The sequence below is a fragment of the Carcharodon carcharias genome, chromosome 11 (assembly GCF_017639515.1).
Source record: "Carcharodon carcharias isolate sCarCar2 chromosome 11, sCarCar2.pri, whole genome shotgun sequence".
Classification (NCBI taxonomy): Eukaryota; Metazoa; Chordata; class Chondrichthyes; order Lamniformes; family Lamnidae; genus Carcharodon; species Carcharodon carcharias.
This window is the reverse complement of record NC_054477.1, coordinates 150,176,587-150,201,282: the sequence shown is the minus strand read 5'-3', so window position 1 is coordinate 150,201,282 and position 24,696 is coordinate 150,176,587. Positions and strand designations below refer to the sequence as shown.

Here is a 24,696-nt window from a genome sequence, read left to right as displayed (position 1 = left end):
CTATTTGCCTCAGTGTACATTCGCTCTTGTTTGATTTTACTTTGGTATCTATTCTGTAATTATCTGACTGATTCAGTCACAAAAATGATGAAGGACATTCCACCGTGAACCAACGTACCCTGTGTCACGGCCGCTGTGAGATTTCCATGCAGCACTGCTGACCTTAACGAAGTTCGGCTATTTTTCAATGCCAAAGTTGTGCCGAACTATTACTTTAAAAAAGACAAACTGCACACGGAAATGAATAGATCTCATTTTTCAACTGGTGTTCTCACCTCACCATTGCCTGGGCTGTGTCCACATGGGACTGGAATCCCACATTGTCCTTCGATGACAAGCCTGTCGCAAGGCCTTGACGAGGGAGCAATGGGGATTCACTGGGATGGTACCAGGGACATGGGGCTTCAGTTATGGGTGAGACTGGAGAAGCTGGGACTGTTCATCTTGGAGCAAAGAGAGTTAAGAGGAAATCTGATAGAGGTGTTCAAAGTCATGAACAATTTTGACAGCGTAAAAGTAAAGCCCTTTCTGACTTGGCTGGAAAACTCTTGAATCCCACCTTCCATTGCCACTATCTCTTGCCACAACCACATGGAAAGTAAATGGGATTTTGGAATTAAGGAGAAAAGACAGACGAGGAAACTCTGTCACTGGAAGAGTTCAAAATTGACAAGGAGGAAGCGTTGAATAGACTTGTCAGTACGTAAAGTTGACAAGGCACTGGAACTGGATGAGATACATCCAAGGATATTGAAGGAAGTGAGAATAGAAATGGCAGGGGCACTGGCCATAATCTTTCAGTCTTCCCTAAACTCTGGGGAGGTACCAGAGGACAGGAGAATTGCAAACATTACGCCCTTGTTCAAAAAAAGTTGTAAAGATAAGCCCAGCAATTACAGAGCAGTCAGTTTAATTTCAGTGGTGGGCAAGATTCTAGAAACAATTATTTGGGATAGAATTAGTAGTCACATGGAAAAATATGGGTTGGTAAGGAAGAGCCAGCATGGATTTCTAAAGGGGAAATCGTGTTTATCTAACTTGCTGAAGTTTTTTGAAGAGGTAACAGAGAAGGCCGATGAGGGTAACACTGTTGATGGTGTACATGGACTTTCAAAAGGCATTTGATACAGTGCAACACAATAGGCTGTGAGAAAAGTTATTGCTCATGGAATAAAAGGGACAATAGCAACATGGATACAAAATTGGCTGAGAAATCGGAAGCAGAGAGTAATGGTCAATGGATATTTTTCAGGCTGCAGGAAGGTTTGTCTGGGATTGGCACTGGGACCCTTGCTTTTCCTGATACATATTTAATGATCTAGATCTTGGTGTGGAGAGGGCAATTTCAAAGTTTGTGGATGATACCCAGCTTGCGAATGTTGTGAACTGCAAGCAGGGTGGTGTGGAACTTCAAGAGGACATAGACAGATTGGTGGAGTGGGCAGATAGATAGTAGATGAAGTTCAATGCAGAGAATTATGAAGTGGTGCATTTTGGTAGGAAGAACACGGACAGACAATATAAAATAAGGGGTGAAATTTTGAAAGGGATTCAGGAGCACAAGGATCTGGTGTATACGTGCATAGATCATTGAAGGTGGCAGGACAGGTAGAGAGAGCAGTTAATAAAACATATAGTATCCTGGGCTTTATTAATCGGGGCATAGTGTGCAAGAGCAGGGAGGTTGAATTTATATAAAACACTTGTTAGACCTCAGCTGGAGTATTGTGTACAGTTCTGGGTACCACATTATAGGAAGGATGTGAACATATTGGAGAGAATGCAGAAGAGGTTTAAAAAATGGTCCCAGGGATGAGAAACTACAGCTCTGAGGTTAGATTAGAGAGACTCAGCTTTCTTCTCTCCAAGGAGAGAACAGCCCAAGAGGAGATTTGATAGAAATGTTCAAAATCATGAGGGGGCTGGACAGAGTAGATAGGGAGAAACTGTTCCCACTCATAAAAGGATCAAAAACGAGAGGGCACACGATTAAAATGATTTGCAAAAGAAGCAAATGTGACGCGAGGAAAAACTGTTTCACACAGAAAGGTGGTTTGGGTCTGGAATGCAGTGCCTGGAAGTGTGGTGGAGGCAAAATTAATCGAGGCATTCAAAAGGGCATTAGATGATTATTTGAATAGAAACAATGTGCAGGGGTACAGGGAAAAGGCAGGGCAATGGCACTAGGTCATAATGCTCATTTGGAGAGCTGGTGTAGACACAATGGGCTGAATGGCCTCCTGTGCCATTAAAATTCTGTGATGCTGTGACACTATTACACAAATAAAAGCTACATAATGAATAGACTGCCCAATGCCCAACTTTATAAAACTCATATCTATATAGTATGCAAATGATTGAGTTTGTAATGAACTCAAGCTGACAACAGGATCTACAAGCTTTAGTAGACCTTCCATTTTTATTCTGTAAATTAAGGAGCCCTGCATTTTGCAATGTATTGCAATTATTTGTGCACTGAAATGTTCATAATTGTGCAATCCTTTTATTATATTGTACTTAATTTTAATGATTGTTATGAATTATGATTACTTGTTTTATTACATCATGATAATTTGGCCCTTGCCCTCAGGGTTGTTTCTCAATAAACAAATCGTCCGCCTGTCCATTCATCCATCCGGCCCTCCATCTATCTATCTATCTATCTATGGAGAAACTGTTTCCTGTGGTAGAGGGGTTGGTAGCTGGAGGACACGGATTGAAGGTGATTGCCAAAAGAGTCAGCGGAGACATGAGAAAACTTGTTTTATCAGGCAGCAATTTGTTGTGATCTGGAATGCAGCAGCTGAAATGGCAGATTTAATATGGACACTTGAAAGATAATGGGATAAATTCTTGAAGAAAAACATTTACAGGGAAGAGGCATGGGAGTGGAATTAATTGGATAGCTCTGTCGCCCCCACAGACGTGATGGACCAAATGGCCTCCTCTGTGCTGAATCGCTCTTTGATTCTAATTTGTCGTTGCTCACCCTCCACTCCCCCGCTGATTCCTCCAGGGCTGCCTCACTGCCCCTTATTAGGGTATTTGTGCTCTCTTGCTGCTGAGCCAGCCACAGAAGGTGTATCATTGTACACTGCTGTGCTGCCCTTCCACTCCCCACACCAACTGTACAATGCAACATCACTGCCAGAGTATTCTCTAGACACACGCAATGCTGCAGGACATTCATCACCACTGAGAATAAATAATAAGCTGTTGATCCAGGTACAACTAGAGAGTGAGAATAGGCCACTGGCAAAAAAATTCATAGGCAGCATCTCGGATTAATTCATCAACGTTAATATAATAAAAACATCAGTGTGTCAAAGCCAATCACATCGTCAGATGGCTAGGAAACATATTTCTGGGGGGGAAAAAAAACTTAAAGGGAGGTAAGTCACATAGGCCCGGATTTTCGGTTGACTCGGGAGCCCTTTAAAAATGACGGGTGGGACCCAGCATTCCCGGCCACATTCCTGCTCTGGTCATTTTTGCCAGCGCAGGATAATTGTGTGGCTATAGCCCACTCCCAGGCAGCATTCCTGCCCTTGTCGGCTCCATTATGGGGGTGGCTCGTTTAAGCACCATCCCTCCCCCCACCACCCTTCCCCTCCCCCACCCCTCCCTTCTCCGACCCCTTCCCCACCGCTGCGACTTTTGTGGATTTGGGCCCCTTCGGTAAGTATTTGTGGTTCATGGCATCTCATGCCCATAGCACGATTGGGTGAGTGGCTATGGAGGATACATGAGGGCATGGTGGGGGCATTGGATCTATGAGGAGGCATAGGGCAATGAGGGGGCATGGGGTATGAGTGGGAATGGGGAATGGTTGGTGTGTGGGGAGGAGCAAAGGTTGAGGATTTGAGGGCTTTACATTCATCACTGAAATCAGGCCGACATCCCAAAAAACAGGTGAGCATTCTACCCTGCCTGCCTTGCCAAACGTCCACCTCCCCTGCCGCCCCAGGCCTGCCTCTGGAGGCAGATCCAACTCTGCCTCGTCCCCTCCCCCAGCTCCTCACAGGAGACACGTTTGCCACATCAGGAATTTTCCCGTCTCAACCTTCCCATCTCTTCCACGAAAATCCAGCCCATTGTCTCTCCAATACACATCTTCCGACAGCACAGGGATATTGTGCTAGTTATTCTTTGGGAGCAACTAGACTGAAGAACAGAAGGAATAGGGGCAGAATTTGGCCACACAGCCCCTGAAGTCTGCTCTGCCATTAAATAGGACCATGGCTAATCTTCCATCTCAGCTACACCTCCCTGCCCGACTCCCATATTCCTTGACTCCCTTAGTGTCCAGAAATCTATCGATCTCAGTCTCGAATATACTCAACAACTGAGAGAATCCACATCTGCAGTAGAGAATTCCAAAGATCCCCAACCCTTTGAGTGAAGAAATTTCTCCTCGTCTTCAGTTCTAAATAGCCAAACCTTTTTTCCGTGGTGTACGTGCTATGTAATTCTCTGTAATCCTTTTCCTGAGGCCATGCTTCCAGCTCGGGAAAATAGTCTCTCAGCATCTAAGACATCCCTCTGTGTAAGGCTGCAATGTGATGCTGCAACGGGGGAGCCCTCCTGAGTGGCTCCATTCCAGGCAATGCACACGACAACTTCCAACAAGACCCTGCAGCTGCTTCAGATCCTGGGAAAGCACACTAATAGCTGGGATGCAGCGTATCCAGCCTCCAGCACAGTTTTCCCAGGGTTCCCATGAGGCAGAATGGTGTTCAGGCCATCGAGAATTCCACTGCTGTCAAAACACCCTTTCAGGAGCGGTCTTAATTGACAACGGAATGCAACAGTTGTATAGATAGATGGAAACTCAAGATTATTTTCTTTGGAGAACAGGAGGCTGAGAGGAGAGTTGATAGAGGTATTAGAAATCCTGATGGACCTGGACAAAGTGGATAGGGAAAAGCGTGAATGGAATGAGAACCAGAGGGCGCAGATTTAAGGTGATTGGCAAAAGGAGTAATGGCCACATGAGAAAAAACTTTTTCACGCAGTGAGTGGTTAGGATCTGGAAGGTACTGCCTGAGAGTGTGGTGGAGACAGGTTCAAAGGGGGCCAACTGGGAATTAGATTGTTATCTGAAAAGGAGGAATTTGCAGGGTTACAGGGAGAAGGTGGGGGAATGGCACGAGGTGAATTGCTCATTCAGAGAGCCAGTGCAGACGCGATAGGCTGAATGGTCTCTTTCTGTGCTGTAACAATTCCGTGGCTCTGTCAGGGACAGTGGGTCAATCTCAAGTGGTTTTCGAAAGCTGAGATAATCAGTGGTTTTCTTTTGAACAAAGCTTTGGTATTTCTATTAGTTTCCCCCCAAAAATTTGACCAGTACAGTAGACCTGTCAGCCCCTTTAAGTTAGTTAAATGAGGATGCATTATTATTATAGCTTTATATAAAACCTCATATATATACTCTGCAGTAAAAAACATTTAATTGAGTACTTCAATTGTTGAAATCACCTCTGGAATAAAATAAATTTTGATTCTCAAACTGTAGACACTAAAGTTGTGTAGGGCAAGGATCAGGTCACTTTGCATAATGATTCATCCGGTGAACGATGACAATTTTGGATAATGTGTAGCAATGGTCTCTCTAAACTGTGCAGCCACCCAGTAACCCAAAAGTCTCCACGTTGACCTGTTTAAGTTACCATGTGTGCACTGCCATGCAACAAGATTTAAAACTGTCGCACACACTTAAATAAATCACTCCCGCACTCCAAAACAAATTAGAGGGAATTTTGCTGTGGAGTAGGTTTTCTGGTTGAAATTCTATGTTGAGCATCCAAGCTGGGAAAAGGTGATTGTTACAGGTCAACAGGTCTTGGGAATAGACTGACTGCATTGTAATTCCAAAAAAAAATACGTTGCTTATTAGAAACTAAACAACTCTCAATACCTGCAATGACATCATGTCGGGCCTGTACTGCTTCCGGAAGCCTAGGTCGTACATCAGGAACTTCAGCATTTCGAAGGCCTGCTCCTCACTCGTGTGCAAAAGGAGGACCCCGGCAACAAAGCTAATGCCCTGGCAGTAGCCCACTTCCTTGTCCAGCAATGAGTAGGCTTTAAGGAGATTAAACAGTGAGAGTTGGCCAGCTCCCAACTGTGCCGAGAAATATGCATGGGTGGGAAATGTTCTTCCTGTAAGAACATAAGAAAGAAGCAGGGTTATTTTTCTTTCCTGCTGTCTGAGCTGCTGAGTTTTACAGCATAATCTGTTCGTATTTTACTCTTGTTGTAATGGGGAAAGAATCAATTGCATGTCATACTTCTCACTGTAAATGGACGGTGATTATTATTGAGTGCCCCCTGGCAGTTGAAGGTGATATTAATTACTGGCAGAAGGTGACTTTTTTGCGTTGCCACAAGCAGAGGGGATTGAACTGGCACCAGGATATCCAAGGAGATAGGTAGCAGCACCCCCCCACCCCCCCCGCCCTTTTAATTAAAGCAGCAGAGTGGTGCCTTTAGGAATGTTCTCTTTGTGGAATTCAGCAGATTCCTGACACTGGAGACTATAATACTGTCAGCTCCCACTGCCTCCGAAACCTCACCCTCTGAAAATTAGGCTGAATGCCTCTTGCTTTATTCAACAGGTAATAGATCCCAATCTCTTGCTCTGATGCCAGAGGATTGTACACAAATGCTGCGGTTGAAGGGGAGTCATCGGAACATTAGGGAGGCTATTCGGCTCCTCGGGCCTGCTCCATTTTTCAATTAGCTCATGGGACGATCTTAACTCCATTTACCCACCTTTCCTCCCTACCCTTCAGTCCCCTCATCTAATGCAAACCTATTGCGCTCAGTCTTGGAAGCTACAAGTATTCACAGCACTCATAGCCTTCTGGGGGAAGAGAATTCCAGATTTCCATTATCTTCTGTGCAAAAATGTGCTTCCTGATTTTGCTCCTGAATTGCCGAATTCAACTTTTACAATAATGTAGCCAAAACTCCCGACAAGTCTGGTGGTGAAAGATAGAATACTAGAGCCCAGTCTACATTCACGTATAAGCTTTTGTTTGCAGAGGCACACATTGTATATGGTGCACACTGCCTACTTCTATGAGCACAGTTGAGTTCCAATTAATACTCACAATCTGAAGGTCCCATGCACAATTGATATATGATGAACAAATGTCCCCCTGTCCTTGATTTCCTTGCCAGAGGAAATTGTATCTCTGTATCTATGCTATTAAATCTTTTTAACATTTTATACCCCTTAATCAGTTCATCCCTCATTCTCATGTAATCGAGAGAATCTAAGCCAAATGCATGAAACCCACCACCAGAACTTAAAGGTCTAAGTCGCTCTGAATCAGCAGTACATGTCCTGGCAGTCTGGCCCACAGCTGCCGAGACCCATCAGAGTAGAACTGGAGGCATCAAACTGGCATAAGATTGATTGTGTGAGCATTTGTTGCGAGCAGTGATTCTTACATGGTACCACTGCCACTATACTGCAACCGTGGATCAGGCTGAAGGCTGTGGGTTCAAGCCCAAAGACCTGAGCACAAAGTCTTAACTGGCACTTCAATGCAGTACTGGGGGAGTGCTGCACTGTCAGAGGTTAAACCAGGGCCCCGCCTTTCCCTCAGGTGATCAGAAAGGGAACTCTTGGCACTACTTCAAAGCAAAGCAAAGCAGGGGAGTTCTTCCCGGTGTCCTGGTCAATAGTCATCCCTCAGCCAACATTGCTAAAACACATTACCTGGTCACGTATCTCACTGCCCTCTGTGGGAGTTTGCTGTGCACAAATTGGTTGACACATTTTCTACATTACAGTAGTGGCTACGCTTCGGACTACACTATGGGATGTAGTACGGTCATGAACAACTTTCTCTCCTTTTTAGTAAAGCAGCGGGGTAGTAAAGGTCCCATGACTGAACTCAAGGATGCACGGCATATGAATATAACTTGCCTTTATATAGTGCCTTCAATGCAGTAAAACAACCCAAGGTGCTTCACAGGGGTGTTATCTTATCAAAATTCGGTACCGAGCCACATAAGGAGTTATTAGGGCAGATGACTAAAAGCTTGGTCAAAGAGTTGAGTTTCAAGGAGTGTTTTAAAGGAGAAGGCAAGGTAGAGAGGAGAGGTTTAGGAAGGGAATTTCAGAGCTTGGGGCCTAGACAATGAAGGCAAGGCTGCCATTGGTGGAGCGGAGATGCTCAAGGGACCAGGATTTGAGGAGCGCAGATATCTCAGGGCTAGAGGGGATTACAGAGGTAGGGAGGGGCAAGGCCATGGAGGGACTTGAAAACAAAGATGAGGGTTTTTTTTCACATGTCCACAAGGGAATGTGCTGGGACAGTCCAGCAGTAAGAAAAGGCAGTAGCAATGAAGAGAATGTTATATATTATCTAGGAAGATGGAATAAGACAAACAAAAGCCAGAAGTGTGAAAATGTACACTTAAAGTGACACAGGAGAAAGAAACTTAAAAGCACATTAGTCTGAGAAAAAGAAATGGGAGACAAAAAATAGCTGGGATAAAAAAGCCAGTATAAAATAATTACACTGGGGAAGAAAGATACAAGAGCCAGAGACAAGATAAGTAAAGTGAAAGCAAGAGGGAACTGAGGGAATTAACCAAGAGGACAAGTTTGCAACTGCAGTTGTTCCAGACTGTTACAAAATTAGAGTAGAATGTGCAACATCACCATCTGCTGGCTACAAAATCCTACTACATAGGGAAAAAAATCTTTGCCTAAATTACGCTTTATTTTACCAAAGAAATAGAGTCAATTAATGAGCAGGGTAAACTAATCGATTATATTTTTTTCAACCTATCTTCTCCTTTAAAACGTTCCTTAAAATCTATCTCTTTGACCAGGTTTCGATCATTAGTCTCATGATTTCCTTGTGACTCGGTGTCAAATATTGATTGATAATGCCCATGAGAAGCACCTTGGGGCATTAATTACTTTAAAAGTGCTGTACAAATGTAAGTTATTGTTGTTCTGATCCCTAAGTGATAAACCTACAAATCCTACCACTACGTAATGCACGGTTAAGGGCCACAGTTCTTTTGACTTTTATATACTCAAAGTAACTTAAAAAGTACTCTTACCAAGATCCACCAGGATAGCGTGTTGCTGAGTGGTTAGCTGTTTCAATAGTTCTTTGTATGAAATGTCGGCCGGTTGCTGTTTCTCCGGTAACCGGTGTCTCAAGCGGTACTGCTCGGCTAGGAATTGCCAGATCTCTCCTCTCCGAGCCTTTGGTACACCTGTCACACATAGGCAACCTCTTTAAAAGCAGATCATAGCACGCACTACAACGTGCTCTTCCAACTCTGCGCCGCCAATTTATCTAATTACAAATAACATGAAGTCTCTTTTTCATGACAGAAGAATTAATAAAAGGGAAACACTTGCATTTATGTAGCACCTTTCATGACCACTGGACATCCCAAACTGCTTTACAGCCAATAAAGCACTTTGGAAGTGCAGTCACTGGTGCAACGTAGAAGACAACTTGCCCACGGCAAGAAATTTGATACTGACCAGATAATTATTTCTTATTTTAATTAAGAGATAAATATTGGCCAGGACACCAGGGTTAACTTCCCTATTCTCCCTTGAGCTAGCACCATGGCATCTTTTATGACCACCTGAGAAGGCAGACAGGGTTTTGGCTTAGCATCTTATCAGAAAGACAGCCCCTCTGACAGCATTGTACACCCTCAGTGCAGAATGGCAGCATTGAGCTTCATACCCAAATCCTGGAGTGGGACTTACCTACAACCTTCTGAATCAAGGACAAGAGGTGCTATCTACTGAGCCACAGCTGGATGCAGCGATAGGGTGGGATGAAGGCTCATATGGAGCATGAACCCTTTAGGCCGAATGGCTTATTTTTGTGCTGCACATTCCTTTTGACATTCTGGATTTCAACATAAAGTTGGGGGGTGATCTTATTGATTCTGAGAGTTCTTGACAGGGTGGATGCTGAAAGGATGTTTGGCCTGTGTGTGAGAGACCAGAACTAGGGGACCGTTTAAAAATAAGGGGTCTCCCGTTTAAGACAGAGATGAGAAGAATTTTTTTTCTCTCAGTGGGTCTTGGATCTTTGGAACTCTTCCCCAGAGAGCAAGAGAGGCAAGGTCAATGAATATTTTTAAGGCAGAGTTATATAGATCCGTAACAAGGGAGTCAAAGGTTAACAGGGGTGGGCGGAATGTGGAGTTGAGGTCACAATCAGATCAGTTATGATCTTATTGAATGGTGCAGCAGGCTCAAGGGGCCAAATGGCCTACTCCAAATTCGAATGTTTGTATAGGAAAAACCTTCCAGGGCTTAATTCTTCAAATTACATTAAATCAATTTTAATTTTTGTTTTCTTTTTTAATTAAGCATTTTTTCCACTAATTTCCTCCCTTTACAATTCCACGAATATTTTCACATTAATGCCGATAGCTGAGGGGAGGCAGGGGAGTTAGGATGAGTCCGATGCTGAGGAGGACCAAGTTAATACTGTAATCAAGCACTAACCTTGACTGAGAGCAGTGTGAACCTTCTCCATGTCAACTTTCACCTTTGCTCGTCCTGGAGTGGTCAGCATCTTATCCCAAACTGCCGAAACTTCCTTTTGGCAAAGCACAAATTCTTCATAGTCCAGTTTCACTTTTCTGGTCTGAAGCTCGTCCCTGCTTGCTGCAAATTTATATCCAGAAAATCCCTCTGGTTAATAATTCTGGGACCATATATCAGCACAATATTCAGACAGGGCGAGGGAGAGAGGGGCAATTCTAACCTCACCCTTTGTCTGGGAAACACGCGCGATCGGATAGGACATTGATGTTCCAACTCGCCCATTATTACTTCCGGACTTCAATGGAGAGTAAAATCAGGTGGCCATAAAGCTGACACTGCACCCAACTCTGTCAGTTTCCCATTTGGCAGCATAGGTTAAATTCTACCCCATTGGGCAGGGTGTAAAATCAGTGTCCTGTCTGATCACATGGGTTTCCCAACAGTACACTGTGGTAAGACTTTTCCCTGATTGTCTCGTCCTCTCTCTCTCTCGTGCAATGACAACAGAGCCAGACCTGATCAGGTATGCTCACTTGGTAAACATAAGGCTCCCACCGCCTGCCTTCTATCCTTTATGCCTGCTTAATCCCAATCGCAGCTCACCACATGGCCAGTCTTCCTGCAAGGACCTGGGCAATGATCGGCAGCCAACTTTTGACCTGTTTTTCTCTCCCTCACTTCTCTTTCTTCTGGCTGGTGTAGATGGGGAACGACAGCCACAACTTCACATTCAGATGGTTAAGCCAGACAATTGGGTCAGGAGTAACGGGGTGGATTAGTGTGCAGCAGTGAAACAAGCATTGAGTTGTTAAAGACTTGCATTTATACAGTGCCTTTCAGGACCACCTGACAGCTCAATGCGTTTTATAGCCAGTGAAGTACTTTTGAAGTGTAGTCACTGTTGTAATGTAGGAAACACAGGAGTCAATTTGTGCACAGCAAACTCCCACAAACAGCAATGGATAATGACCAAAAAACCTATTTTGAGAATAAATATTGGCCAACACACCATGGATAACTCCCTTTCTCTTTGAAATAGTGCCACTGGATCTTTTATGTCCACCTGAAAGGGCAGACGGGGCCTCAGTTCATCTGAAAGACTGTTTTGAATATGAAGTTTATAAAATTGTTATATTTTGGGGCTCCCTTTAATTTGAGACAAAATATGGAGTAGTGAAGGGGATCATGTGACTTGCTCCAAATTCTACCTGACAATAAGTCTGGGTGGCTTGGTTGCTATGGAGGTAAGGGGAGCCCAGGCTGACTTACTAGGAAGGTGCTAGATGTCAATGCCTGTACGCAATGGCAAGAGCAGCTGTGCTCATTGTGGAAGACTGTAGTCTCGAAGGCTCATAGTGAGATGTTAGGAATGTCAGACTTTCTATATGGGTTATACTTTAAAATACCTGCTTAATTCCAAGATAAAATGGAGTTGGGGGTCTAGAAGATAGCTAATTAGCATTTCTACCCAGATACAAGGTTCATGTGATTCACATTGCCATAAAGACAGGCTTCAGGAAGGGAAAAGGCACTGTGGTATTGAGCTGCAGTTTTTCTAGTTGTATCACTATAACTCACAGACATAAATTAGTCTGCAGCCATCTGACAGCGAGCAGGACTTAGAGGCAGCCAGTCCTGCAGCTGAAGCAGAGAAAATGCAGAGTTTATTGTTCACCACATGAAATACAAGTGGAAGCTTGTGCTCAGATTGAAGATTCTGAGTTTCTGAGGATTAAAAGGAGGCTGGAAGATTCGCCTAGCTTGGACTAGAGGGAAGGAATCTCCCAATGTAACCCTCATCATGAAAGTCAGTTTTGGGATTAGAAGTTTTCTGGCTGAGAAAGGCAAAAGGAAGCAAACCATTGGGAGTTGGGAATAATTTAGGATTGTATCCTGGAGAATGAAGTGTCCACTTAAGGACAGAATAAAGTATAGCCAGAGCAGAACTTTTTCAGTTGTGTTAAAAGCTAAATGGGGTATTCCTTGCATTATAGACAGGAGGGGATCCATTCAAACAGCACCCAGAAAGGCATCTTGATTTGTTTCCTTTTTTTAATAAGCAGTCGCATATTTCCCAACCCTTCAGTGTTTTGTGTGATCCAATTCCTACTAATATCCCCGCTGCAAACTCAAAGTTGGATGAAGGCAACACAGTTAGTTTATTGCACACATTCAAAAACCACTAAAAGGAAGATACACAAACTCCCCCTCCACATGCATACATTACAGGGAGGGATAGGGGAAAAAAAGGGTTTACAGTACTGAGAACACAGAAAAAATGAATATTGTTTCAAGTAAGGTCCAGAGTCCAGAGTCAAAGTCCCATAAGGAATTCCTCTATGGAGATTGGCAAGCTGAATACCAGCGACATAAGATTTGTTTTTCTGGTGGTGTTGACTTCAGCAGATGAAATAGGCACTCAAGGATGAATCAGTTTGTCGGTGCTGGTACAGAACTTTCAGCAGAGGCAGGATAGGTGTGCCCACTTGTCCAGTCTGGCCAGAGCTCCTACTGTGTGGCCTGCAAGTCAGATGTTAAAGCAGCAAACTGGCTTGCAGCTCAGAAAGACAATATTAATGTGTTCAACATGCCAGAGTCTTAGGTCATACGACCGTACCTCTCCACAAGGTCTTCAACAAAGGATGTTTACCCAGTTTTTTTTGAAATTCAGCTTGGAATTCAGGATTACTAACGTCCCCGCCATTATGGGTTAAAAGGAACCACTGAGAAGCCATTGTCTTAGTAGACTTTCTGACTCTGCTGGCTAAGCCTAGTCTATCAAATGCCAATGGCCTTCATGTAGCTCCCTTTGGAGTTGGGGTGTGCAGTCCCCAGGTGGTCTGTAAGTAAATCCTCAGAAATAATGAGATGTGACATTTTTGACACTGCATGGTAGCTTCTTTTGTCCTGGTGAGTGACAGACAATAACTCACAGACATAGGGTCAGCCAGCTTATTGGTCTTTGTCAGCCAAAAGGTTGGTGAAAATTAAGAAATAGCCACGAGGATATATTTCATGAAAAAATATACAGTTTTAGGTTCTGTTCCATCACACTTGTTGGTAGTTTACAGCATAAATTACCTAGTGAATAGCGTTTAGAAAGTGTTGCTTTTAGTTTGTTTGTTACAGTAAATGTCTTAAAACTTAAAATCATGTCGAGTGATCCTTTCAGTCAGTCACTGGAAATTCAAATATTGTGGAAGCGTGTCTCGAGAGAGAGGACCTTCCCTTGATTGCCTTGTAACAGTTAACAAAGATTAATTTGAAGGTAATAGCAGAGAAGCTGGAAATAGATTAAAAGTGGGTGCTAGAAAGGCAGAAATTGTTGAAATAATGACTCAACATCTAAACCTTGAGGAAGAAAAGAGTAATCTCAATAGTACACGGGTTGAGTTTGCTACTAGTCAGTTGCAAATAAAACAACTTTAATTGGAAAAAGAAATTAAAAAAAACTTGAACTCGAAAGAGAATAATAAAGAGAAATGTGAAACTTGAATTAGAATTCCGAAGGGATAAAAAGAAACAGGCAGCGAGTTTCAAGGATAAAAGAAAAGGAAAGACATTAATTGCAGAGAAAGAAGCCAGGAAACTTGACAAAGACTTCGATTATGTGAACAGGGAGTAACTGGGAGATTTGATGAATATTCGCAAGGAATATTCGCTTAGTGCCTAAATTGATTGAGGAAGCATTGAGAACGGTATAACAGTCATCAATGCACATGATGCCAGGTTACTTGAGTTTAGGTTACAATAAACCAACATTACGTGATGACAGCCTGAGGAGACATGATTACTTTACTGCTCGGAACAACAAAATCCATGCAGGGGTTATTATATACTTGGATCATGATGGCTTGAACTGTCTACCTGTCCCTCAGGTCCTAGCATAAGAATTAGACAGAGCATCCCATATCATATAAATATAGCATTTATATATTCCAGCAGTCCATTTGCCACACACCAAATCCAGGAAAGGCTATCAGGGCAGATTGAAAGGCTGGGCCTCTTTTGTCTAGGAAAGAGACTGGGGATGACCTGTAGGGGGTCTTGAAAATTATGAAGGAGTTTGATAGGGTTGATGCAGAGAAAATGTTTCTGTTTTTAGGGGATTCCGAAACTAGGGTCTGTATTTCACTAACTTGCTTCGGATCCTCGACATCTGGATGAAACCCACGTCCTGAGCTCGCACTTGCTGGCAGTAGGACTGCTAAGGTGGTTTTACCATCCATGGCCTTCTAATTGGCCACAACTAGGCCTACTGTTCAATTAAAGACATTGGGCCAGCTCCTAATTCTGCCAGTCCAGTCAGAAAGCTAGCAGCTGTGAAACCCCAGCAGTGTCAGTGGGAGAGGTGGGTGCTGCTGAAGCAGGTAGGAGACCTCAGGATGCCACAAAAATAAAGTTCCCTTGGACAGGCACTTACACTTTAAAATCCAGGGGTCTGAGGTTGACAGGATGGAGGGGCAACTCCTATGGGCGGGGCATCGTCAGGGTCGTGGGGGGGCTGCCTTTCATGCCTGTGGGCCACCTCTTTGAGTCATGGAGACTCCAGCTTTGGTGGACTCCGGGCTGCTGCAGGAGGGCCACGTCCATGGTGCTGGCAGTTCCCTCAGGCTGGAGGGTCTGTTTCGCTGTTGGCAAAATGCTGACGGTCCCATAAAATTGTAGCAGCCTGCCTCCTTGGAGCAGGGAGCCACTCTGGCTCAAAGGCTCGACTGGGAAACCTCCCTGGTGATGGGATGCCGGGAGAAGCCTTCCCAACACGGCTCCTGCTATTTTACCACCCCCTCCACCTCTGTTCCCACCTCCATGGAGCCAGTAAAATTCTGCCCTGAGAGTTAGAAATATAAGCTAGCCGCTAATAATTCCACTAAGGAATTCAGGAGAAACGTCTTTAACCAGAGAGTGGTGAGAACGTGGAACTTGCTACCTCAAGGAGTAGTATAGATGCATTTCAGAGGCAGCTGCCTAGGTACATGAAGGAGAAAGGAATAAAGAGTAATGCTGAAAGGGTTAGATGAGGCAAGGTGGGAAGAGATTTGTGTAGAGCATAAAAACCAGCTGTTGGGCTGAAAGGCCTGGTTCTGTGCTGTAAATTCTATGTAAAGTCACATCTTCCCAAAAATGATCAAGCTATCTAAAGTAGAGGGTCATTAACTGCATCATTCTTGACTTCAGTTTGACTTCACAAGTCTGATATTGGATTCCAAAGAGTTAGACCTGGAAATCTGAATGGACTCTTGGTTTCAGAATGCCGATTAACTCGTGTTACTTTTAAAAAACATATTTTCTTTTAAAATTTAGAAGGGTGCTGCATTATCTGACACTTCAAAGCTGGCCTGGTTTTTTTTAAAAAGGTCATAAATTCACCTTTGTACAGGGAGCAACAATGTATTTTCCAGGAAATCATCTGGTCAGCACGGTGCTTGAGGGGGAAGAGCTGTTTGCCTGTTTGTACTTCAATTACTTTAATTGATGCAGAAAGAAACTGGTCTAAAGGCAAAGGCTGGTGGTTGACTGGAAATCACCTGACAGAGGAGCTTTAATTTTTGAACCTGTTGTTTTGGGTAATAAGCCGAGAAGGAAAGCTGCCCTAACTCACTCTCTCTCTGCCTTGCCTGTAATTTGTGTGTGGTTATCAACCTGCAGCCAGAGAATCCTCATCTGAGTACAACGTGTCTGAATTTGGAAACCGGCAAAGCTGAGACAAGGAGAATTGATCCAGCTCTATATTCTCCTCCATGCCAAAGCTCTGTTGGTGAGAGCCTCCAGACATCTACTGGAACCAGTGGCCTGTCTTCACACGAGGGAGCTCCAGATCAACAGCGTCAAATCTCTGCAGAGACCCTATCTGCTTGTCTTTTGTCTGTTTGTGTGGGTGTGGGTATGGGTGTGTGTGCTGGGGTATTTTTAAAAGCGATAGGTAGCTATACTTCCAGATTATACCTGTATATAAACCAGTTCTTGCAACCTGTTTAAAAAAAAGTTTTGTTTTGTAATAAATTGATCATTCTGAGTTTATTGAAAGAAGCCTGGTTAAAATCTCTTTATTCTGGGTCTAGCAGTAGCGAAGGTAAATAAGCGGCCATTTTGGTGAGTGAATTAAACTCATAAACTAATGGTGTGACCTGTGGAACAGTGGGGCTAGATAAACTGCCCATTCCAGTTGTAACACTATTAATGAAGTGTTGTCCAACATACTTTGTATGGGCGATGAAACCTATGCAGAAGAAAAATCTCCACCTTTGTGTCCAGAGAAGCCAAGCTGAGTATATCACTGTCTATTTCCATCAGTTAAAGAGCAAGAGTTTCAATTATTTTCTCCAGATTTCAAAACAGGGCAGGTAGTGACTTAATCCAGGTGTACAATAAAAGGAATGTAACAGCCCCAGTAATGACTCTTCATTGTCAAACTGAGATACATGCACTTGAAAAGCAGGATCGCATGCAAAAGCAGTATACCTGCGTCACTCCATTCTATTATGGAATATTATTGTTGGGGGTCAATCTACGCCAATGCATCAAACAGCTGCATGGGAGCACTTGCTTGCTCACAAAGCTGAATCGTAGCTGTATTCCATGAGACACGATGGACCCCCACCCCCGAGGTTCAAGATGAAATCATATCCTTGATTAAGCCCCAGCTATATATGTCACTGTTGAAATGGTGAATGGCGTGTACTCAAGGTTATATTCTGCACATCATGATTTCTCTGATGGAATCACAGCAGATAGCAGATAGATGAAGTGTCAGCATTGGCTAGGGCATGATAGACAGCATCCATCTGTACTGACATTTCTATCCATCAACAGGAAGGAGCCATGGCCCACTGATTTGTCGCTGTTGACAACAGTAGCAATGTATTCTAATTTTTGCACCGACCATCAGCCTGGGAAATGTATATGTACCCTGTATATATAATGTGGTTTTTGGGTGGTCAAACTGATGGGCAGAATGTAGATGAGACCCAGAGGTTAAAATACCTCAGACCTCACCTGTAAATTGCAAGAACTGGTTAACAGACAATTGTAATCTGGAAGTATAACTATCTATCACATTTAAAATTACCCCAGCACACACACAAACAGACAGACAAAGGATAAGCAGATAGGGTCTCTGCAGTGACTCATATTTGTCCCAATCTGAGATTCCTCCTGAGGTTCCAGCAGGAATATGCCGCAAACACGCCATCTATTTGGTGTTGTGTTTTACCTGCCACAAGAAAACACTTCCCTATTTTTCAGAGACAGCAAACAATGTTGTGCTCAGACCTTGGGAAATACCAGCAGGGTGGCTGTCTCTAGCAGTCGAAAGTGAGTCATTCCATCACCTAGAGTCATTACGACACAGAAGGAGGCCATCCGGCCCATCGAGTTCATGCCGACCCTGTAGAGGAATCTAGCCAGTTCCTTTACCCAACTCTATCCCTGTAGACCTGCTGGTTTACTTCCCTCAAATGCCATTCAAACTCCCTTTTGAAATAATTAATTATCTCCACTTCCACCACTCTCATAGGCAGTGAGTTCCACATCATTATCACTAACTATGTAACATTCTTCCTCATAATCCATTTTAGAGGCAGGCATTTGTAGAGAGACATTTTATTGGGATTCCTCAGATATAATGCCAAGATTATGGCTTAATACATTATTTATGAACTTTATACCCATGTATTACGTTATATCAATTGAACTGGAAAAAGCATTTAGCCTTGGCCACTGAGACTGGAAATCTAATTGGTTGGAAATCTAATTGGTTGGAAATCTAATTGGTTGGCTGTGCAGCACTTAGTAGTTTACCACTGGTAGCTGCAATTGCTGGGGATTGGTGCTGGTTACTTGGTCCTGATTGGTGCTACCTCATGCACAACTGGATCAATTCATTCACTACATCTGGAGTTTGATTAGCTTAGAGAGTCACTACTGGTTACTAATCACAAGCCAAAGTGATGATTCCCTTACAGTGTGAGGATCGCCAAGTCCCACACTCCAAGTTATGATGCCTTCATAAGGACGTGATGTGCATACGATGCTGAAGATGCAAAAGTTTTTAATTACAGATACATTAAGTCCTTAAGACCCAGCCGAGGCCATTACAGCGTGCGCATGCACTGTACGTTTAGTGAACAGCAGCTCAACATCATGCCCACCGACAGCCTGACATGTTTCCAAGGCAACATGCAGTATGGCGATCGACTCGAAAAGGCTTCGGTCACTGCAACCAACTCCGGGCCAGGATGAGGAGGCACAAGATTCCCTAATTGTTCATTTACTTTATAACTCAACACCATTTTAAAAATTATAAAACTGTACCCTTATGAGGACAATCATCACATAAATTTTAGAGAGGATTCACTCCCAACTCAAAGACTCACATCAATAGGAACTTATGATTAGTGTATCTGAATCACAGCATTTTTGACTTTTTTGATGATGGTGGCGTAGTGGTAATGTCACTGGACTAGTAATCTGGTAGGCCCAGGTTAATGCTCGGGGGTCGTAGGTTCAAAGCCCACCTCGGCATCTGGTGGAGTTTAAATGCAATGAATAAAGCCTGGAATTAAAATCTGGTCTCTATAGTATTGACCATGAAACTGTTGTTGATTGTTGTAAAAACCCATCTGGTTTTGAGGAAGGAAATTTGCTGTCCTTACCAGGACTGGCCTACATGTGACTCCAGACCCACAGCAATGTGGATGACTCTTAACCGCCCTCTGAAATGGCTGAGAAAGCCTCTCAGTTCAAGGGCAATTAGAGGTGAGCAACAAATGCTGGTCTTGCCACATCCCATGAAAGAATATTTGAAATCAATTTTCCAACAATGGAGCAGAGGCCTGCAAATTTTACTTTTATACATTGCTTAAAAAACAGAAGGCAAGCAGTACTCTTCATCACAAACACATGTGAAGGGATTCATCAGAATGAGGCTGGGCTGCTGAAATCTATACCAACATGTAAAGTCAGCGGCGTAAAGATTCTTCACTGAATTAAACATTCATTTGGTTTACCATTTCAGGCTTAATAGTTATTTTTAAATTTATTCATGGGATTTGAGCAATACTAACAAGGCTATCATTTATTGCCCATTCCTAATTGCCTTTGAGAAGGTGGTAGTGAGCTACCTTGTTGAACCGCTGCAGTCCATCTGTTGTAAGTGCATCCATAGGGAGGGAGTTCCAGCATTTTGACCCAGCGACAGTGACGCAACGGTGATGTATCTCCAAGTCAGGATGGCGTGTGAGGTGGAGGAGAGCTGGGTGGCAGTGGTAGTGTTCCAACGTGAATGCTGTCCTCGTTCTTCGAGGTGGTAAAGATCGCAGGTTTGGAAGGTGCAGTTGAAGGAGCATCGTCGAGTTGTTGCAGTGCATCTTGTAGATGGTGCATACTGCTGCCACTGTGCACTGGTGGTGAAGGGAGTGAATGTGTGAAGTGGTGGAGGGGGGTGAGGAGCAAGTGGGTGGCTTTGTCCTGGGTGGTGTCAAGCTTCTTGAGTGTTTTTGAAACTTCACTCATTCATCAAGTGATGAGTATTCTATCATAACCACGACTTGTGCCTTGTAAATGATGGAAAGGCTTTGGGGAGTGGGAGGGTGAGTCACTCCGTTCAGAATTCCCAAAGAACTATGGTATGCTTTGTGATTTAACGGTTCTGTCCTCAGATTTAGTTGAAAGAGCAAAATGTGGTGACTAATCATACAAAATTCTGGACAGATCTGCAGATTACTTTGTGGTTAAACACAATGGACAGAATTTTCCGTGCCTGTTTGAGTGGACAATATGGCGAGAAGGCCAAAAATTGGATTCACAAGGTCGTCCACTCAGCCCGTCGATGGTGGGCTGCGTTTTCCGCCATTGGACATCAGGAACCTCATTGTAATGCATCTGCATCCCATTCTAAAGCCACCCCGCCAGACTCATTCCCCCACCCCATGCTGGATCGTCCGCCCACCTCGGGGTGATTGCTTGCCAACGTGTTTCACGTCGTTGTGTTTCACAACTGCACATAAGTGACGTCCACCTGACGAGCTGCCCTTCACTCGGGACTTCGAGGTTTGTTCGCCTATCCTGCTTAGGGCAGTACTCGCAGTCATCAGTGCCAGGCTTCTCAGGCAGCACCACAGCACTTTTAGGCAGGCTCATGGGCAGGTCTCTACCTACCAGGCCAGCCACAAGGCGGGGGTGGCTTTGTATGGTTGCAGGGCTAGGACTTGCTTGGGGAAGGGGGAGAAGTAGCCTCAGGCAGGGGAAGAGGCTGCAGGGCGAGGGCTGTACTGGGGGAGGAGGGTAACCCAGGGTGTGTGTGGGCACAAGTTGATCTGTGCAAGTGGCCTCAAGAGGGTGAGGGCAGAGGAGTAAGTCTCCAGAGGAGATGAGGCCAGATGGAGACATGAGGGTGTGTGTGAGAGAGTGAGTGGTGATGTCCCTTGGGCTGGCAGTGAGTGAGATGCCAGTGAATGTGTGATGGGCTTGATAGTGTGAGTTTAGAGTGATGAATGATTGCCTTACCCTGGCGGCATTGAGATCATTCTTCCTCTATCTGCATTGGATGGCCAATCTCTTCTGTGCAGCATTGGTACTGACCACCACTGCCACCGCCCACCAAGCTGGAGTGGTAATGTTGCTGCCCCTTCTGCAGCCGGAGCGGGGCTAGAGGACATCACGGCAGGTCTCCACAGTGTCCAAAAGGTGCTCGAGGGATGCATCACTAAACCTGGGGGCTGCAGTTTTCATGGGGCCATGTCTTATCTGCAGCACCCTGGGCTGGAAGCACTGAGAGATTGTGCGTGGCTGTACTGTAAATGTGGTGCCCGGTGTGATGAAGCGGTGAGGTGATGGCATCAGGCGAATCAGAGCCACCATCGAAACAACGTGTTTCCTGGGAATACATAATTAATGTGGCAGGTTTGGGATGATACGGTGTGAGAAGCCGCCATTGCGGGCGGCGGGTTTCCGCTATCGCATTTAGTGCAAATCTGGGACGATTCCGCTCAATATCATTCTAGCATTCAGTGCATCCAGAGGTCCCCAGCAACACAGATGCCATTCTTCAGCCAATTTGATTCACTCCTGCAATATCAAGACACAGCTGAAGGCACTGGGTACTGCAAAGGTTATGGGCCCTGACAACATTCCAGCAATAGTGCTGAAGACTTGTGCTCCAGAACTTGTCGCGCCCCTAGCCAAGTTGTTCCAGTACAGCTACAACACTGGCATCCACCAAGCAATGTGGAAAATTGCTCAAGTATGTCCTGTACACAAAAAGGACAAATCCAACCCGACCAATTACTGCCCCATCAGCCTACTCTCGATCATCAGTAAAGTGATGGAAGGGGTCATCAACAGTGCTATCAAGCCACACTTGTTTAGCAACAGCCTGTTCACTGACACTCAGTTTGGGTTCCACCAGGGTCACTCAGCTTCTGGCCTCATTACAGCCATGGTTCAAACATGGACAAAAGAGCTGAATTCCAGAGGTGAGGTGAGCGTGACTGCCCATCAAGGCAGCATTTGACCGAATGTGGCATCAAGGAGCCCGAACAAAACTGGAGTCAATGGGAATCAACAGGAAAACTCTCTACCGGTCAGAGTCATACCTAGTACGAAGGAAGATGGTTGTGGTTGTTGGAGGTTAGTCATTTCAGCTGCAGGACATCATTGTAGGAGTTCCTCAGGGTAGTGTCTTAGGCCCAACCATTTTCAGCTACTTCATCAATGACCGACCTTCCTCCCTCCCTCTCCCCCCCCCCCCCACACACACACACACACACACAGTGGCCTCAAAGTTGGATCGCACCTGAATTCAGCCTGAACCCAGGGCAGATACAATCACCATGTTCAGGCTGATGCAAGACATTCAGGAGAATGGACTGTCAGCAGTCATCAGGATGCAACCAGCTGAGTGAGGGAAGGTCAACTCGCATCTAACAACAGTCCACAGTTTCAACATGGAGTCACAGCAGAATTCCTGTTCACCCTGGCTCCACGTTCTGCTAAGTCCAATTTTTTTAACTATCAACTTATCCTATAGGTGGCAATCCCCAGCAGCTCCTTTAAGGATTGTTAATTCACCTGTGTTAGACCTGAGAAAACGGACAAGATCAATCGGCTCTGATCGATTATTGAAAATGGGCCTCACGCAAGCATTAGGCCCCCTTTCTTATGAAAACCTAGGACCCAACATTGGTGTCAGTCATGTGCCTGAGAGTTCCCCAGCGAATCCTAGTGCAGGTTGAGCACATGCACACCACATTGCACACTGAACCCATCGGCACCTGTTTCTTTACCAGATGTCTTTTGACATCCTCTGATACAATGTTGAAGCTCAAATGTGTTATTATATCCACGGCAGGTATTGTAACAGGCTTTATCAATATATTTCACATTCCTGTGAGAACTAACCTTCCAGTCTTTGATTTTCCTTCTCCATCCGAAGCAAAAGGACCTGCTGACAGATGGCTTTTCTCCACATGATCCGCAGCTCCTCCGAAGAGTGTTTCTTCTTTTCTTCAGCTGGGGTGTCATCTGCCATCAACAGAGAGGCCAAGGGGTCCTCCTCCACAGCTGGGGTGAGCGGAGAAAGAGGTGGCAGCTCAATGCTGTCAAGGTGATCTGCGGAAACAGAAAGCCCAACTTTGTTATGAGAACCATCTGGCTTGAAAGAAGCAGAACACAGAGCCCTGTCTCCAAGATCATCTTTAGACAAGGGCACAAGAAATCGAGAATGCAAACAGGCCATTTTTCAAGCCGGTTTCATATCTTCCACAGTACCAAATGCAACTTACCCTGCCATGGGCTCTGCCCCAGTTATGTCAAATGTGGACAATGATGTACAAAATTCTTCCCTGATCCCCAGAAAGATAATCAAGCAAAACCCTTGGCCCAGATTTTGCAGTTGGCATGACAGTGAAACTAGGAGCATTCGCTGTCATTACTCTGTGTAACTAACAGGGATGTCTCTGGCCACACTTGCTCAGGTAAAGGCAGAAATCCAGAAGTTGCTGTCAGGGAAACCTTGCTCCTCCACAGTGTAGGCTGTTGCATTTCCGCAGATGTAATCAGTACCAAAATCAGGGATTTGACATGAATTTCAACTACTCACGCACAATTCTCACTGTAAACACCATGAAGAACGTTACGTCCTGTTGAGTGAGGTGTAACTAAATTTTAAATGATGTAGTAAGTCCCTCCAAGGCTAATCTGCCCCTCCGAAGATGTGGTGCCCAGCAATGCTCACTAAGTGCACTAAGTCTGGTCTGGCCAGGGCTTTGTATAACTGAAGCATGACTTCTAATCCCTTGCATTTTATTCCTCTAGATATAAAGGTCAACATTCAACAAGCCTTTATGATTAGTTTCTGTACCTGTTCATGATATTTCAAAGATATGTGTACCTGGATCATCCAAGTCTCTTTGGATGGGCAGGTTGTCCTATGGGGAAAGGCTGCGCAGGTTAAGCTTGTATCCACTGGAACTCAGAAGAGTACGAGGTAACTTACTTGAAATCTTTAAGACCCTGAGGAGTCTTTGCAGCATGGATGTGGAAAGGATGTTTCCTCATGTGGGAGAATCTAGAACTAGGCTCACTGTTTAAAAATAAGGGGTCATTCATTTAAAACAGAGATGAGGAGAATTTTTTTTCTCTCAGGGTTGTGAGTCTTTGGAACTCTTTTCCTCAAAAGGCGGTGGAAGCAGAGTATTTGAATATTTTTAAGGCAAAGCTAGATAGATTCCTGATTAACAAGGAGGTGAAAGGTTATCGGGTATAGGCAGGAATGTGGGGTTGGGGTTATATTCAGATCAGCCATGATCTTATTGAATAGCAGAGCAGGCTCGAGGGGCCGAGTGGCCTTCTCTTGCTCCTAATTCGTACGCTCGTATTACCTCCACTGTTTCTAGCTTTTCACCACTTACAAAGTATTCTGTTCTGTCCTTTTTAAATTGAATGTGGATGACTTCACATTTGTCCACATTGAAATCCAATTGCCACAGTTTTGTCCATTCACTTGATCTACCAATATCTCTTTGTAATTTCACATTTCCAGCTACACAGCTTACAATGCCACCTATCTTTGTGTCATCGGCAGATTTGGTTATGTGGCTTTCTATCCCATCATCTAAGTCGTTAATGAATAAATACAGAAA

At 44.4% G+C, this 24,696-nt stretch overlaps 1 protein-coding gene across 3 annotated transcripts in view; it reads right to left on the bottom strand.

Annotated features, from left to right (window-relative positions):
* tbc1d4 (TBC1 domain family, member 4) overlaps positions 1-24,696 on the bottom strand; it is a 269,789-nt gene that overhangs the window by 26,561 nt on the left and 218,532 nt on the right. For all 3 annotated transcript variants that reach the window (XM_041198949.1, XM_041198950.1, XM_041198951.1), the window contains 4 exons: positions 22,955-23,164; positions 10,514-10,675; positions 9,091-9,249; positions 5,918-6,162 (listed from right to left, as the gene is read on the bottom strand). In XM_041198949.1, coding sequence (XP_041054883.1) covers positions 5,918-6,162; positions 9,091-9,249; positions 10,514-10,675; positions 22,955-23,164 — 776 coding nt within the window. The remainder of the gene's footprint in view (positions 1-5,917; positions 6,163-9,090; positions 9,250-10,513; positions 10,676-22,954; positions 23,165-24,696) is intronic.